Source organism: Ambystoma mexicanum, chromosome 1q (genome assembly GCF_040938575.1).
Source record: "Ambystoma mexicanum isolate Mex_15411 chromosome 1q, UKY_AmexF1_1, whole genome shotgun sequence".
NCBI classification, from domain to species: domain Eukaryota; kingdom Metazoa; phylum Chordata; class Amphibia; order Caudata; family Ambystomatidae; genus Ambystoma; species Ambystoma mexicanum.
In genome coordinates, this window is record NC_090922.1 from 193,190,001 (window position 1) to 193,206,927 (window position 16,927).

General features: G+C 44.7%; 1 protein-coding gene across 3 annotated transcripts in view; it reads left to right on the top strand.

The window, feature by feature from the left end:
• LOC138526452 (BAR/IMD domain-containing adapter protein 2-like) overlaps positions 1-16,927 on the top strand; it is a 451,265-nt gene that overhangs the window by 344,911 nt on the left and 89,427 nt on the right. For all 3 annotated transcript variants that reach the window (XM_069637240.1, XM_069637231.1, XM_069637221.1), the window contains exons 7-8: positions 1,394-1,546; positions 16,642-16,854. In XM_069637240.1, coding sequence (XP_069493341.1) covers positions 1,394-1,546; positions 16,642-16,854 — 366 coding nt within the window. The remainder of the gene's footprint in view (positions 1-1,393; positions 1,547-16,641; positions 16,855-16,927) is intronic.

A 16,927-nucleotide genomic window follows, 5' to 3' on the forward strand; every position in this document is an offset into this window, starting at 1 on the left:
ACTTCTATTAAGTGTCCAGGTACCTGCACCATTTTGCAGCTACTACCATCAGTGGGTACCTAATACCACTATGGCAGTGCTTGGCAAGTGCCTTTTCCATGCCTACATTAAAGCCCAAATGGTTGGCGTTGCCAATGCTTGTTTTAAAACTGCATGTTTGTTACCCACCACCAGCTGACTAATGCATTGTAGACAAGTTTTAATAGTGGCAACCATAAGCCATCTTGGTGACCCAGAAAAAAATAAAGCAAAGCCTCGAGATTCAAACAGCGCTTGTTCCGCTATCCATGTAAATCCAGTAAATACCCTGGTGCCGAGGTAGGATTGCAGCCCATAGACCGCTGTAAAGGGGCTCAAGTGGAATAGGATAGGATGGGCTGGCGAAACTCCATCAAGCATCTGCATTTAAAGCGCAGGTGAGAGTAATGTAAAAGATCTCTCTAAATGTCCATTGCTGGGAGGATTTTTTACTCTGAACTGCTTTTCTTTTTCTTAATTTTCTTCGGTGTTGTTTTCTTCTTTTCTCTTGTTTTATACAGTGATGATATATGTAATTTAATACATACTGCTATTTTAATTTTGTGAACAGTCGAGTTCTTTAAAAAAGCAAAGTCCCCAAGGTGTCCCTTGTCCCCCCCAGATTTTATGGGTCTCCTACGCCCCTGGCTCGGGTTTTAATAATACTTGTATCACAAAATACGGTTTTAATACACCCAGACTCTTTCCATGAATTTGACCGTGTAATGCTGACCAAGGTCCCGTCCTTCATGCCGTCTTTGGACTTCAGCGCAGTACAAAACAACTTGGTCTAGCCAGACTTGAGTCAAGGAATTATAAAAAGACAAAGAGAAAAAAACCTGCAGTCTCATACCATGTTCCTCGTCTCTGAAAAAGCACAGGGGCTTCCATACCATTGGCTCCTTGCGCCTACACATCCGGAAACCGCATCTGAGCGCAGATTGACCATGAACAACCTGGGGCCATCCCTAAACCGTCAGTAAGAATTTGCTACATCATTCCAAGCTACACTTGCTATGCTAACCTCTTGCATTTTATTATTGCTCTTTTAGCCTTGGTGTGATATTTCAAAATATTACTGTTTTAAGGATTGTATGCATTTGTGGAGAGTAAAAGACAACCTGCATTTGTATAGAAACACGGAAGATTGATGACGGTGTTGCGTTGTTACTAAAATGAAGAAGCTTGGGCCGGGCATAAAGTGGCCTTGGCCACTAGGACCCGCCATTTTCCTGTCATGCATGAAGGAATGATTGCAAATGGCTGCGGGCCTCTTCTTATCCAGGACTGCATACTACGACTAAACCGTCTACATTCTGCTTTCATCTATGTTCCACAAACAGACATAACTATGTCGTTCTGTGTTTTCTTTCAGTATGTGGAGATTATGAGCACGAAGCAATGCGAGCTGGATCAGTTTGTGGCAGATGGTTACAAGGCGGCCCTGACGGAAGAGCGCAGACGCTACTCGTTCCTGGTGGACCGCCAGTGTGCAGTGTCAAAACACTTCAGTTTCTATCACACCAAGGTAAGACCCAATTCCGCCAGCAGAGGCCAAGATTCCTGCCTCACGCGCAGAGGTAAATCCCCTGTCATTCCTCAACAAAATCAGAAGAGTGATGACTGGAAGGTTTTGAACAGACCTCTGGCATTACTCGGGCCGCCCTCCAGACCATCCGATTTCAGACTGGCATTCCATTGCAGAAGGGGAAAGATCATAAGAATATCAGCCTTGTCTCACCCTAAAAGGGGCAGTCCAGCACGAACTGCTCGTTCACATCCCTACTGCACGAGACCACGACGAACTCCAGACACGTTTCAGCCTCATTGGGCATCATCAGTGAAGTGTAGCTTGGGACTCTAGGACCCAGGTCTGTGCATACCTGTCCCACTCAGGGTGACGTTAGCAAATCAAAAGAGTGGATGCTGAAAGGTTTGAATGAAACATAACCTCCGGCTGTTACTTTACCACAGCCATGGAAGCTTGTTGCCCAGAGACTCCTTCCTGGAGTAACCTCTCCATACGAGCACTCCACTATGCCAATGTGAAACTCCTAGCCACTGGCAATGTCTGCCAAGTATATTTGAGGAAACCATTATTCAGTGACATCAAGAAAATACGTTGCATAATTCTGAGTGTTCCCTCAAGGGGAGTATCATTGAATTAGCACAAAGGGTGGCTGGGTAAGCCAATTAGTGTTAGCGGAACATGGGCATTATTTGCTGGTGAAACGACTAAGTCCTATGGCTAGTTGGCTGCCAGAGTACACCGCCCCATAGACCCCCTTTCACTATGCTGCAACCTGCAACCACTCTCCCCACATGTGGCCCATTTCTAAAGCAAAGCACCACCCATCACTTACCTTACGAAGGTGCCAGCCTCCTTCTCTCTCGTCATGCTGCCACTGAATCAGAAATGCACCTTGGTCTCCATCACTCTTTCCTCTTTTTCACTGGTGGCCATCTTTCTTTGGGCTGCTTTTCTTTTCATGAAGAGGCTAATGTGAGCACCCCTTTGTGAAACTATTTTCTTTTAGGTGCCCGCCACTCGCAGGTGCTTAGTATCATAATGACATGGTGGTGGGCCATACTGGACCGGTAATGGTCCACTTCCTTCTGTAATTACCCTCTCCTTGCTCAGGCCATTATTTTTGGGAGCAGTCCATGGCCAGCAAAGTGGCACGCCTCCATGCCCAGTATCCTAGTAGTGCTGACACACCAAGGTAAGTGCCTACTCTACGGGTTGCACACTTGAGGTGGCATCTCCATCTTGATGCTACCCTACCGCACCAAGGTAAGACCCAATGTTTTCCTAATTAAAATGCATTGGCATGTTACACTTTCATAAAAAGGCAAGTCAGCGCCAATGGAAAGCTTTTCCATAGGGCATTTCATTGGCATGTTACTCAACAGCAAGGTAATCCCCAGTTTCAATGGGAATATCCCATTCCAATGGAGTGTTGATATAACATATGAAAGAAACGCCACGTGGTACTGGGAGAACTCCATAATTAACTCCTTTGATGTGTTAATTACTACAGTAAGTCAAGTTCCTGTGTCACTGTAAAAATACTCCAATACTTCTCCACTGCCCCACAATGCAATGCACTAAAATGTTTAGCAATTTTGTTATAAAACGTGGTTACCCCTTTCACTTTTTTCCAATCATGGACGGTACACCTGATCCACACCTCCATGTTTTCTACGGAGCGTCACCTACGTTTGCAGGCATTTAATACTGCAACCCCTGTCTTGTTCACCACGTCCATTTTCTGGCAACGAAAGGTTGCACACACCCATGGTCAGTTCGAATGCTCTCGCGGCACAGACTGAAGCACACTCCGCAGCTGTTGATGCACGTGGCTGAGGGAGATAATTGCTCTCTCAACGCCTTTAGGAAATCACGTGTTGCCATGGAAAGTCACAAGATGCTCTTGCCTCCGATATACAACACAGCCGTTCACCCTTTCTCATAGAATCTTCATTTTGTTAAGATATTATTTCTCAAAAAAATGAAGAAAGCTGTCGAAATTATTTCCATCACAGAATTCTGACACTGTTATTAAATAGCTGGCATGAGATATCAGTAACACAGGTTATCACTCAGGACAGGTTAAAAAAAATTAAACTACATCTACCATTGTTTTCAATGTCTAAGGTGGGTTACTGCTGTCACTTTTTGTGGGTAACCACGTTAATATTATGATACATTCTGTAGAAGCTTTTCTGGGTGATGTACTAAAGTGTAAGGACAATGGCCCTCATTACGACCCTGGCGGATTTTTTCCGCCATCGGCGTACTTTTCCGCCATGGCGTAAAGTCCGTTTACGCCATGGCGGATGGCGGACTTACCGCCCCATTCCGAGGTCGGCGGGGCGGTAAGTCCCCATTGACCCATTTACCCTTCCCCATTCCCATTTCGGCTCCATAGGGCTCAATGGGAGTGGGGAAGGCGTTAATTACGCCACCGTACATTACGGTGGCGTAATTAACACCAAGGTCCCATAGCGCCATGGATTTTTACGCCCGCAAAAAGCGGGCGGAAAAGTGACCATGGCGCTATGGGAACTCGTAGTTGGCGGTAAGGGGTCGGCGCAGCTAACGCTGGCGCAAACCCCTTACCGCCAGGGTCGTAATGAGGGCCAATGTGTCCTTGGTGTGGGGCTGAAAATGAATCCTAAGCAGTTCACATGCCAAGCAAGGGTAATGCAAATTCAGAGTAAGACCACACTTAGCATATGTAAAACTGAAGCACGAATATGCAATTCTAGTCCTTACTTCAAGATCTGCGACCGCAGGGTGGGATGTATTTCACATTTTATTTCCTCAAATGTTAGGGCATTCTTCATTCTCATGTCACAGGTGGATGTCTAGGCCATTACTAAAAATAACTGGCACAAAGCCTGGACAAGCCTGCATTTGTGGGTCGAGCGTTATGACGATCAGCATTTGGCCATTTGGAAGGACTATTACTGATGGGTGTCGAAACAACCAATTGTTTGGTAATGCCACGCCATGACCAAAGCATGCTTGCAGGTAGTACCAGTCGAAGAAAGCAGAATGCTTTCAATAATCATGATGTTGAAGTTACAATAAAGAAAGTTTACCAATAACTTCTAACAATGTCTTTAACCGTGTTTCCAAGCAGAGAGTGGGGGTAGATCTCTCTACTCTGCAGGTGCCTCCCTCTGGAATGGCCTCCCTGTCCTTTTCAGACTTGAGCCGGATCTCGTTAAGTTCTGGAAGTTTCTCAAGACCCTCATTTTCTCTTCCTCCTTCCCTCTTCTCCTCCCCTGCTAAAATCTCCCTGTGCCTCTTTTTGACTTTCTGCCTGGTTCCTTCTTATTCTTACAGGGAACCAGGCCCTCCTCAACCAGTCTATCCCTGCACTTGGTCTCCCCTGAGCCCCCCTTTAATCTGCACTTGCCCTTCCGGGCTCCGTCCCCTTGCACTAGCCTGGCTGGGCATGCTCCCCTTGAGCCCTTCGAGCCTGTGCCTTGCACTTAGCACATGGACCTTCTTCCCTTACACTCTCTGCATTCCCCTGGCACTTGTTCACCTGGCCTCCCCGAATGACGCAAGGCCCAGTAGGACTGTTTTAGTTTTTCTTCATCCCTGTCCCACCACCCACACCCCCCCCCCCCCCTTGTGTCTTGCTGTGCCTTGAAACACCTTTTGCTGTATAGGAACATTATAAATACTCAATAAATAAAAACATAAATAAAACAGTGGCATCTGAAAAAATATGTCCACACCCATAAACACATGCCAAAACATACTCTGATTTCTAGTAGGCACTGTGCAAATCTATCTATATATAAAAGTCAAAATGCGTTTGTTTGTGGCAGGATTTGTGGCAAAGCGTTGTTGATTATACAATTCCACACCGTTTCACCAATCTGGATCATATTTTGAATAGTTGCCTTTTAGGAAACTCCGGACATTACTGAACACATGACAATTGGAAACCCCACCCCTTTCCCTGATTGCTGCAAAAAGTCAAAAAATGTGTGTGGGTTTGTGCAAAACATTGTTCCTTATACAATGCCACACCGTTTCACCAATCTGCACCAAATTTTGCATATCTACCTGTTAGGACCCTCTGGAGATTAATGGCTACATGACATTTGGATACCTTACGCCGTTCCTCAGATTTCAGCACGAATCAAAATGTGTTCGTTTGTGGGTTTGTGGCTTGGAGAAGCATTGTTACTTATACAATGCCACACCGGTTCACCAATATGCGCCAAAGTTTGCATAGTTACATGTTAGGACCCTCTGGTCATTACTGGCTACATGACATTTGGACACCCCACCCTGCTCCCCCGATTTCAGCACAAATCAAAATTTGTTTGTGGATTTGTGGATTGGCGAAGTGTTGTTCCTTATATAATTCCACACTGTTTCACCAATCTGAACCACATTTTGCGTAGTTACCTGTTAGGACAATGCGGAAAGTACTAGCTAAAATGACATTTGGACACATCACCCCTTTCCCCGATTTCAGCACCTTCACACATGAGACGGTTGCCTGAAATTGGCGAAACATCAATGTGGTTGTAGAACGATCGATCCTGACACGAGGAACAAAACTCGAGGTCCAGGACCTAGGATGCACGGTTTCCAAGATATTTGCACTGCAATGCACTGCAACAAAATTCACCACGACGGGGTGAGGCAACAGGTGGGGAGAGAGCACTGAAGGTCTCATTATGCAGCAATACACCAACGTCTGCTCCGGGGTATGCCAGCCAGCCACACCCTCCAATTCTCAGTGAAGTTTACTTCAGCAAGCATAGCACATAAAGCCATAAGCAAATCAGAACAAAGACATACAGGATCAGTGTTATCATGTCTGTCTACAGAACCCGTTCAGAAAGCGGGTTCTTCTGCTACTCATCAATAAATTAATAAATAAATAAATAAACCAGCACAGGTTGTCCCTTTCCAATATGTTCTATGTCGTCAACTTTGCCCCACCTCGTTGAAAAATTGGTACACCTCCCTTATACATAAAAAAAACTGAACTCAGTCACATTTTCCACCCTTAATTGCTACATATTGGGCATTCTAACCACTACCCTTGCACCGCTTTTTGAACGCTACCACAAGGTATGCTACTTTGTCACTGGAATAGGCCTACAACATTGCTATCAATTTTCCTGCAATGTGAAACTGTGCTTACTTACGCAATGAATAAAGTCTATATTTACAGTTGCTCAAATGTCCAACTCTAAATGCAATGTTTATATATTTTGCAATCTATTCTTGTGAACAAAAAACACATCAATTATGAATGCTAACAGAAGATGTTTGATGTGGATAATTAAATGTTATAACCTCACAGGGACCTAGGATTTCCTAAAGCAGGTTGGATGAAATCACGGCCTGCAAGACTCGTCCCCCCTTTAGTGTCAATCATTGTATCATTGACAAAGGGACAATGCCATATGTTTCTTTCACTCCTAGTCAAATGAAAACATATAAAAGTGTTCCTCTCAAATAAACATTGTCTAAGAAGTAGTGACAGTGGCCCTAATAATTTTTGGGACCCGCTCATTTTTGGGAGATATTCTCCCAGTTGATCTGGCGAACCCAGGATCGACCTCTGGTCGCCAATGTATTCTGGGTGAACTAGGTAAGGCATACACCCAACTATCCACAGCTGCTACAGACAGAGAGTTTACCAGGTTTCAATGGCTTTGATCTTTAGGGCCTGATTCACAGAAAACGTTTATAATGACGAAATTCCTATTGGAAAACGCTCTGTGAATAAGGGCCTTAATATACTCCTACCTCACACCCTCCCAACAGAGCCCTCTCTGGCAACACCACAAAGATGCACGTTTTCGAACCATCAGGTACCGAAATGTCTGCGGTGAACAATTTTATGAATTCATATACACAACTTTTTCTGCTGAAAGGTGGTGAAAGGCTGAGCCTGACTTGCCAGGATTTGGAACTGTGATCTGTCACCAATGGTGTAAATGAGCCGTATCATCAGGTGCAAGGCCCTCCCTCTTTTGTCCACGGCCAAACCTTCACCTTTGCAAGATTGAAAAGAGAGTAATATTTGTCAGGCTGTTGCTGATGTTAATAAAGTATTTTAAACAATTTCAGTCTTAAAAACACACACCTGCAGTAAATTAAGACTAAAACCAACACCAGCTGCAAGACTATTTTCTCCATTACAAAAATTCCCTTTTCCTGATCTTTCAATGGAGGGAAAAAAAATCGTCATGCCGAGTTAAAGAGGCATTTATTGGGAACCAGATCTTCTCTCTTGCTGCATACTACTACAATATACGCATGCAGAGAGTAATTCCATAAATCAGTAGATGCACCCAACCAATATGCAAGCAGGCTGATCTTAATGGGAATGTGTTTTAAAACCTTGATTTACATATTTGTAATGTTTGTATTCATTATGCATTGTACCCAACAGAGCTTATCATCCTAGGCACCACATCCAGCCTAAGGAAACTGGGCCCGGCCTACAATTCCTTTATGATTGACGGGAACAACATCACAGTCAGTCAGGATGTCAAAACATTGGGATTCTACCTGGATTCCAATTTCTCCTTCAAAAGGCAAGTGAGCTCCCATGCATCCTCCATGGCATACACATGCAAATTAATCCGAACAGCCAAACCATTTCTGTCGGACACTAGCTGCCTTACACTCGCTAGAGCCCTCATACTGTCCCGCCTCGATTACTGTAACACCCTCTACCTGGGATCGTCCAAGGCCACCACGAGCAAGATACAAACTCTCCAGACAATGCTCTCAGAGCAGCTCTGGGTATCTCCAGAAGAGAACATATTACAGGAATCAGCCAACAGAACAACTGGCTTCCCACTAAACGGCATCACTCACCCACAATTCTCTTAACAACGCTGCCCCAACATACCTGATGAACAGATTTCACAGACAGTCCTCCTTAAGACCCATCAGAACTGCATATAAAGATTGCCTATCAGTTCCCAACTACAAACGAGCTACCGTAGGGGGAAACAGTTTCCCGGTGAAAGCAGCCAAACTGTGGAACTCCCTGCCCCCTAACCTCAGAATGGACCTGCCCTACCAGAATTTACGCTCCAAGGTAGTTTCATGGCTGCAAACGGAGACCCACTAGGACAACTAGATGCCGCACTACCCGCACACACTGTAACCACGTGTGCTTACCTGTTTACATGTATATAATGCCGATCTGCCCAATACTGCTTTGTACATAACATTGGTTTACCTTATGTATTTTATATGATGATTGCAACTAAGCTTCGAAAATTCTTGTAAATGCTGCGCCCTGATACCTTTGGGTACGCTCGCGCATTATAAATAATAAACATAACATAACATAACACATACCCAAGTTAGTTTAGTGTGTACAAACAATGCCTGCAACAGCAAAAACCAAAGCTCTGTGGGGGTATTAGAACAACACATAGCTTAATATCTATACAACTCAGGTTGTACCATATCAGGGCTAAAACTGCTGTGTCTTTTACGTAAATAAATAGCATCATGGGAAATGAGGTCACACATGTATAATGTGTTTTGAAATCCAGAACATCATATGCAGGAATGGCAAGAACATGATTTGGGAGCTCTTTTGTAGCATATTTTTTAAATTTTAAAATAAATACTATTGTGATATAGGTTGTGATGCCTTCCTAGAACAAAACAGCGATCTTACTAGGCCCAGTGACATTGAGAATGCGCAAGTGCATGGGAGAGGGGGAGGGGAAAGTGCATGGAAGGGGGGAGAAGTGGAAAGTGAGAAGCAAAGGAGAAACAGATAAATAATAATAAATAAATAATAAAGGCAACAAACAGTGGTAGTGCAGCCAGCAATTTGCAAGTGCTAGGTTTAAGGCAGCAGACAGGGTAGGTCTGATAAGTGCAGGTAGAGAAAGGGGGGGGCTGTATGGGTACAGGTACAGACCCCAGTGCAAGGGGTGGCCCGTAGGCAGAGCGGGAGGGTGGCAGGGTGGCAGGGTGAGCAGGTACCTGGGCCCGGAGAACAGAAGGTGGCCAGATGCATGGTGCCAAGAGAGCATAGATCAGCAGGGGACAGGGTGAGTGAAGGCAGAAGAAAAGAGGAAGGTCTTGAGGTGCTTCCGGAACCAGACATGGTTCTCCTCAAGTTTTTGAGTGGCAGGGAGGCTGTTCCAGAGAGAGACCCCAGCCGAAGACAGAGATCTACCCCAGCTCGTTTCTTTGAAAAATGACTGACCCTGAGGGAGTTAGAGGTAGAGGAGCGAAGAGCGTGAGAGAGGAGGTATTTGCAGAGGGATAGCTGAAGGTATTTTGGACCCAGGCCCCAGAAAGCCAAGTGGACAATGCAGATGGTTTTGAATGTAATCCTTGCATCCACTGAGAGCCAATGGAGAGATTTCAGAGCTGGAGAGATACGATCCCAGGGCTTGAGGCCAAGGATAAGTCTTGCAGTCCTGTTCTCGATTAGTTGCAGAGGGAGGAGAGTAGAGGCAGGTAGATTTAGAAAGAGGCTGTTACAATAGTCCAACCTAGAGAGAACCAGAGCTTGGGATACCATGCGCTTCTTGGGGAAGGAGAGGAAAGGCAGACTACCTCTGAGGAGGTGCAGTAGGAAGTTTGACTTTTTAGAGACCTCAGTGATGTGGGCAGAGAAGGAAAGGGTGGAGTCAAAGATGACCCTGAGGTTCTTAGCCTCGCAGGTGGTGGTAGGAGGAGGGCCAAGGGAGGCCGGCCAGAGAGTGAGGGGAAAGGATGGTGAAGGTGTGCCGATGAGGAGAATCTCCGTCTTGCTGGCATTCAGACAAAGATTATTGGCGGCACACCAATCTTGAATGGCAGTTAGGCAATCAGAGATGAGAGAGGGAGAGGAGGTGGCTGAGGGCAGCCTGAAAATGAGTTCAGTGTTGTCAGTGTAGCACTGGAAATTTGAGCAGAAAATGGCAATGCAGTTGGGAGAGTTGCCAGGGATTGGTTGAAAAGCCAAACATGTTCATTTGTTGAGTACCGTCAGAATTTACAGATGATAACTCTGTGTTGCCTTGGGGTTTTGGATCAATGTAAGGGGGCCTTTTAAATATTGTTTATAATTACATTTCAGTTAAATCATAAAATACATAACCAAAGCTCAATCTTCTGCCTGGCCTAAGTGATTGTGCTAAGGATAATGCTTCAATAACATTATTTGTGATCTTCTTGAGCTTGTGTGCCCTTTACAAAATCACAATCTAAACAGCACTCGAGCTGCTCGTTGGCTACTTAGGTGTGCACTATGGCAGACTTATCAGGACTTTCCTGTGGTATTTATAGTTTCGGCTCTTGGGCATGAACTGTGGTCCTACAAATGCATCACCACCGCAGAGAGAAAAACATTTGGAAGGTGGGTATCCATTTCCTGATTTGGAGCCATACAATTGAATACAATTACGAAAATGTATGTTAGACACATATCAAGTGTTACAAAAGTGAACATCTCAGTTATCTGACAGCACAAATGTGCGCCAGGCATACCTGCATTGGCTATGATGTGTCTGAGGCACCATAGCACACTGGATCCCCTGTCTCCTTCTTCAAACAAGAAATTAATGGGTCAAGAGGAAAGGCTACAGTCATCCTCTCTGGGTATTGCAAAGGTACATACATGTGAATAGGCATAGACATCTACATGACAGATATTAGCCCCCTGCCTGCCCTGAAGTTTACAAAAGATAAGATCACGGCTACTCGACATCACAACCGTGATCGGCACACCTGAAATGTGCATACGTGCCCTGGTATCATACTGCCTTTGCTGGTCCTTTCCCATGGACAAGAAATGAATGGACCAAGAGGGAAAGTAACAAGTCTGACAATGTACAGATACAGTGTTGGAATACTTAAGACTTCATGACAATGATCCATATTATACTCAATGGTATTGTGTATCTGGAAAGAGTGTTTGTGCAGTATTAGCAAGTAATCTCTCATTTGTTAATACAATTGACTCATATATCCTCTTGCTGAAGTGTTGGCTGGATCCTCAGACACGATGCCTTCTTTTATCTAATACAATTTCATTAGTACAGTATGAGATGCATCTGGTTGAACGCCACAGTGAAGTATCCATTGTCAGATTAGTGACATGTCTTTGGGGAAAACATGTAGTGTGGTGCTTGGATTCTTGGTATGTGCAGTGTTAGGACAACCAATGAGGATGCATGATTGGATCCTACTAACAAAAGCAACATCTGTAGCAAAAAAAGACACATTTTACAGTAACTAATACTTAGAGTGAGACAAAGACATTCAAATAAAAAGCATACTTCTAATACAACAGACTTTTATTGTATCGTTCATCATTATCACAATTCAAAGTTTACATACTGTGCAAGCTCAAGGTACAATTATTTTCTGTGCAAGTCTTTTGAATTTACAACAATGACATATGAAGAAAAACATGAATGTGTGAATGCAATGTTAGTCCATAAAATATGAGACTACAAATTGATTACCGTTTATGCTTGGTGTCAAATAAAAATGATGCCTTGCGATTAGTGAGCACCTAATTGAACCTGCAGTAATGAATGAACTTTGGAAGAAAGCGCTGTTTTCTAGACTGCCATCTTGACGTGGTTTTGCAACATGGAGGAGGATCCTGAATGGGCATTTCTTAGTGTTATGTGTATTTTCCTCATCTGTTTTTGATGCCATTATGCCTTGGATAAGGAAATTGACCCAAGTGCGCACTGATAAGTGCAGTGCCATCTTGAAAAGTTGACCCACACCACGATGGGACATCCTGCTCTATTCTCATCTGCAAATCCAATATTCAAGTCATATGAAACCGAATGAAACACACATATCCATCAACATTAGGTGACAATGCTTGCTCTGTGGTGAAATTCGAAGAGCAATACAGCGATTCCCTGCTGTTAAACGCCTTGCATTTCAATTGGAATTAACATGTGAAATGCTTTTTAAAGAATTTTCAGAACCACTTCACGTGATAGGGATGTCTACAGTATATGGCTGGTTAACTGAGGGGGGACACACGTGGGCCCACATGCATTGTGGTGTAGAGGAGAGAACTCACCAGAGGAACAGCTATTTGATTAATGAGGTATTCACCATCTAGTGGCCAGTTATGGGCAGCAAAGCAGAGAACGGCCACTGGAAGAGTTATCATGTGTAATTGTTAAGGACTGGTCTGACCATATCTCTCAGGAGGGAGCAAGATATTTCCTCTGATAGCATAGTGTGGGAGGTTTGACCATGTGATCATTGCACAATGTGATCAGGTGAAACATTGGGAGGCTCTCTCCCATGGGCGGAAGAAAACAGGAAAGCAGAGGTCCCAAAGGGGCACACATATCGCCAAGACCCCATACTTCTAACCACCCTCTTTGCTCTCCCAAGCACAGACCTGCAGCTCGCACCTGTGTCTGAGCGCAAGGTCAGCACCACTTCAACAGAAAGGAAGAGCAGAGCCAAGCCTGAAAAGAGGCCAAAACAGGAAAACAGGAGGAAGGCAGGCAGGAAGATACTCAGTAATAATAGTTCACTTCCAAGATACATGATGCAGATATCTAGGTCACAGTTCTGAGATGTCAATTTCCTGATGACCGTTCCATGGTGCAGTTATCTGCGATGGGACAATATTCATAGTCCAAGATCAGTTCAACAAAACCGAGTCCAGTATACAGAAGATCAAGAGCCGGGAAAGTAGTAAAAGTTCAGAAGAAGAAAGGTACACGGTGGGAGGCAGACTCGTCAGACCAACTAAGTTACAGTAATGCAGGCCAAGCGTTGACACTATCGGAGATGATAACACGATTCCAGGAGGCAACCTACTAGGCACGACCGTCTGTCTTTAGCATTCAAAAATACCAGGGGTTATCCCACCCACCCTGTCAAACAGCACTATCGCCCCTGAACATCAGGGGAAATACATTTCTCTGGTGTGCTATCAACCACTCAAAACTGCTTCATCTCTTTTCCTCTGCCTGCCTAGAGCCACAACCTAGAAGTTTGGGAACTCTCCTTGGATTCTCACCAACACAGACGCAGAGTACTGCTGTGCGAGGACAGCCTGAGCTTGGATAGGTCTAGTGGCAGGCATGCATGCACGAAGAACCAAGCAGGTAAGAAAGGCTGAGCAATCTGCTGAGCACACCTCCAGAGAGTCTTTCACTTGCCCCCGGGACACTGGGGCAGTTCCTGAAGGGCAGAACAATCTCGCTAGATGAAAAACATTATTTGGGATATTGTGGGTTGCTACCAGAATGCCTCCTCACTTTCCAACAACATACATAATATATACTTCATCGTCAGATGTGATTTGAAAAGAGCAAAGAACAGTTTAGAACAAGATGCTACAATGTTACTTTCATAACTTTAAAAATCAATATATAAAATGATGTGAAAAAAAGCATTAACGCACCCTTAGCAAAATTACAAATACAAGATTATTTTGATATTTTCCTAAAACATCTTGTTAGAGAGTTCATGCTCATTGGATGTCGTCTACCCTCTTAAGACCAACACAACTTTCAGAAGAAATTGCTGTGTGGATGTAACTTACAACACACACAGGGATTGCTTGATACCTATTTGTTCCAAGCCATCAGTGAATGTAGCAAATATAATCATGCTATGCCACAAGACAGTATCATCTATTGAGTGGAAATAAAATGTAAATGTATGTGATTAAAGATATAGACAATGGATGTAGCTAGTAGCACCTGCTGGGCACTATTATCTCTAAGACATGCTACTAGCCCTGGATGCCATTCCTACCTATGCATCACATATAGCCTGAATGCCAACCACACAATGATGCCAGGCTCGGAGGGGCTTCTATGGCAATAGGGCACTGCTCAAAGTGCAGAGCCAAAATACTAGTGTGGCTCTGTTTATTTGGTCAAACTGGGCCGTTTTGATTAGTTACTTCACTGTGTAGTTACAACTTTTGATCAGTGTCAATGAACACATACAGTACATAATTCACAGTTAGGAAGACATGCTTCCCATAAATCCACCTCGGGCACTACTCAAACAGTGTATCACAAAAGACAGGATTTTCTAGTCTGCTATACTGTCACAATCACTGAGAGCAAGCCACGAGACACAAACACAGATAATAAAGTGAGAACTGTGAACGGCGCTGTTGATATGCCTTGAGGTTGAGAAGGTCGCCCACCTTTCCATGGTGGCACGTCTTTGTGTTGAGAGAACGCTTTCTCCAAAGGCCGCAAGCATCAACAGCTGGGGTGTGCGCTATGCTTAGTGCCTCGAGAGCAGTCGACGTTAACCTCCCTGGGTATGACTGGCCATTCCAATGAGATGGCCATGTTGAACATGACTGGTTTGCCATGTCAGAGGCATGCAAAGGTTAGTGATGTGCCATAGAAAACCTGAGATGTGGAGCGGGTGCACCGACGCTCGATGGAATAACAGTGAGAAGTTTGGCCATGCCTTTAAATGTTCAAGGAAAATGAGTTGGCATGTCATGTTTTCACAGAGATTCATTAGTTGGACCATGGATAAATGAAAATAATTGATTATATTCTTAATCTGAGGTATAGGCCACATGCAATCTTTCCGTTCATGCTGGGAACATAAGTGGAAAGATGCCGGAAGCTAGGGTATGGATTTAGAGCAAGCTTCCCAAGTCCAGAGGCCTCAGCATGGGTTTCGGTTCAATATTTTTTGGGGCATTCCTCAGGATATATTTACCTTCTAAACTAGATACTAAATGCAACATTGTGGCAGGAATAAGAAGCATTGGTTGCTTTGACTGTAACACATTTTTCAGATGGACCCTTATATATTAGTTATATCTCTTTTGTTGTGGTATTGTGTTGTTGTGTTACCTTTACAACTGACACAGGGCCTCATTACGACCCTGGCGGAGATCGTGGTGCAATATGCACCATGGAGCACGGCGGAAAGCTGCCGATACCGCCATGGGGGTTGGCGGATTTACCGCCCCATTCCGACCTTGGCGGGGCGGTAAATCCCCATTCCCCATTTTACCCTTCCCCATTCCCATTTTTGCCCCATAGGGTATAATGGGAGTGGGGAAGGCGTTAATTACGCCACCGTAAAATACGGTGGCGTAATTAACAACAAGGTCCCGTAGCGCCATGGATTTCTCCGCCCGGAAAAACCAGGCGGAAACCGCTCCATGGCGCTACGGGAACTCGTAGTAGGGCGGAAGGGTCCGCCGCGAATACCGCTGGCGTAAACCCACTCCGCCAGGGTCGTAATGAGGCCCACAGTCTGGAACACATTGAATCAATCTATGATGGCCTAAAACTTGTTTCTGCCTTCCTTTAGCAATGATGTGAGTGTGTTGCACTGCAGTTCAACCAACATATCTGTGTAACCAAATTACTGTTGAATTGATCTTCTCATTCTCAATATCTATCATGTTCTGGTAATTAGGGAGATGGTTGGTGAACAGCCTGGCCCTCAAGTATCTTTTGGAAAGCTGCATACATCCTATCTTATTTCATGTCACCAGTTCCAATTTTTTCTTTGCATTCTGGTCATTGTAGTCCTGGATTCGGAAGGAGGACGTAAAACAAATCCCAGAGAGCAAAGACAACCACCGTCCTGAATGTGCATCTCTTGAGCTTGGAGATAGTAACTGTACCACTGTAACATTAGCTTATGTGCTGGTGTGACTTCCCCTCAAATAGAAATTCCTGGATCTTTGGGTAGTCTCACCAATGGATAATCCCTGATCATGTTATCCTAACTTCAGAAGACAGCCTTGACTACCAATGCTTCTGCTCCTCAAAGTTCTCATCCTTTGACATCTCACTTTGCTACATCAAGGCAAGCCCATGGGCTAATGAAGATCCCAGTAAAAGGTAACAAGCTCTACCTCATAGAGGCAGGATCCTCTGTTTTTGGGATTGCATCTCTAATGGTTTCTCGAGTGGCATATTTGGTGAGACTAGCGCAACCACGTCCCGGTAACAGTATACACTGCTATCAATGCTGCTGCGTGCTTGAAGTTCACGGGGCACGAGTTATTTATTCACTTAACCCCACCATCCCCCAGACATGCCACCTGTATTATGAAATGCACGATTCTATCACCACCTGCCTGAGTCTGACTGCCTTTCTTCTATCCCCAGGTAAAGGAGCTACTGAGTGCCAAGCTGCCAGTGTGGCAGCAGTCATGCACACAGCCCACTAAACTGCCAGAGCGGGCCTTGGTACTGGTTAAGCAAACTGCAAACAATTCTGTCGGACCAATCATTTCAGAGCCGGTGCCGAGCAGCAAGCCCCTGGAGGTGCCCCCAGAGCTTGTGCCGCTCATGGGTGGAGGGGGGCTGTCTCTGAACCACGTAAGTCAAACCTGATCCCGAAATGCTGCGCTCTTCAGTTTATGGATTGTTTGAAATGTAGCACAATTGGCCA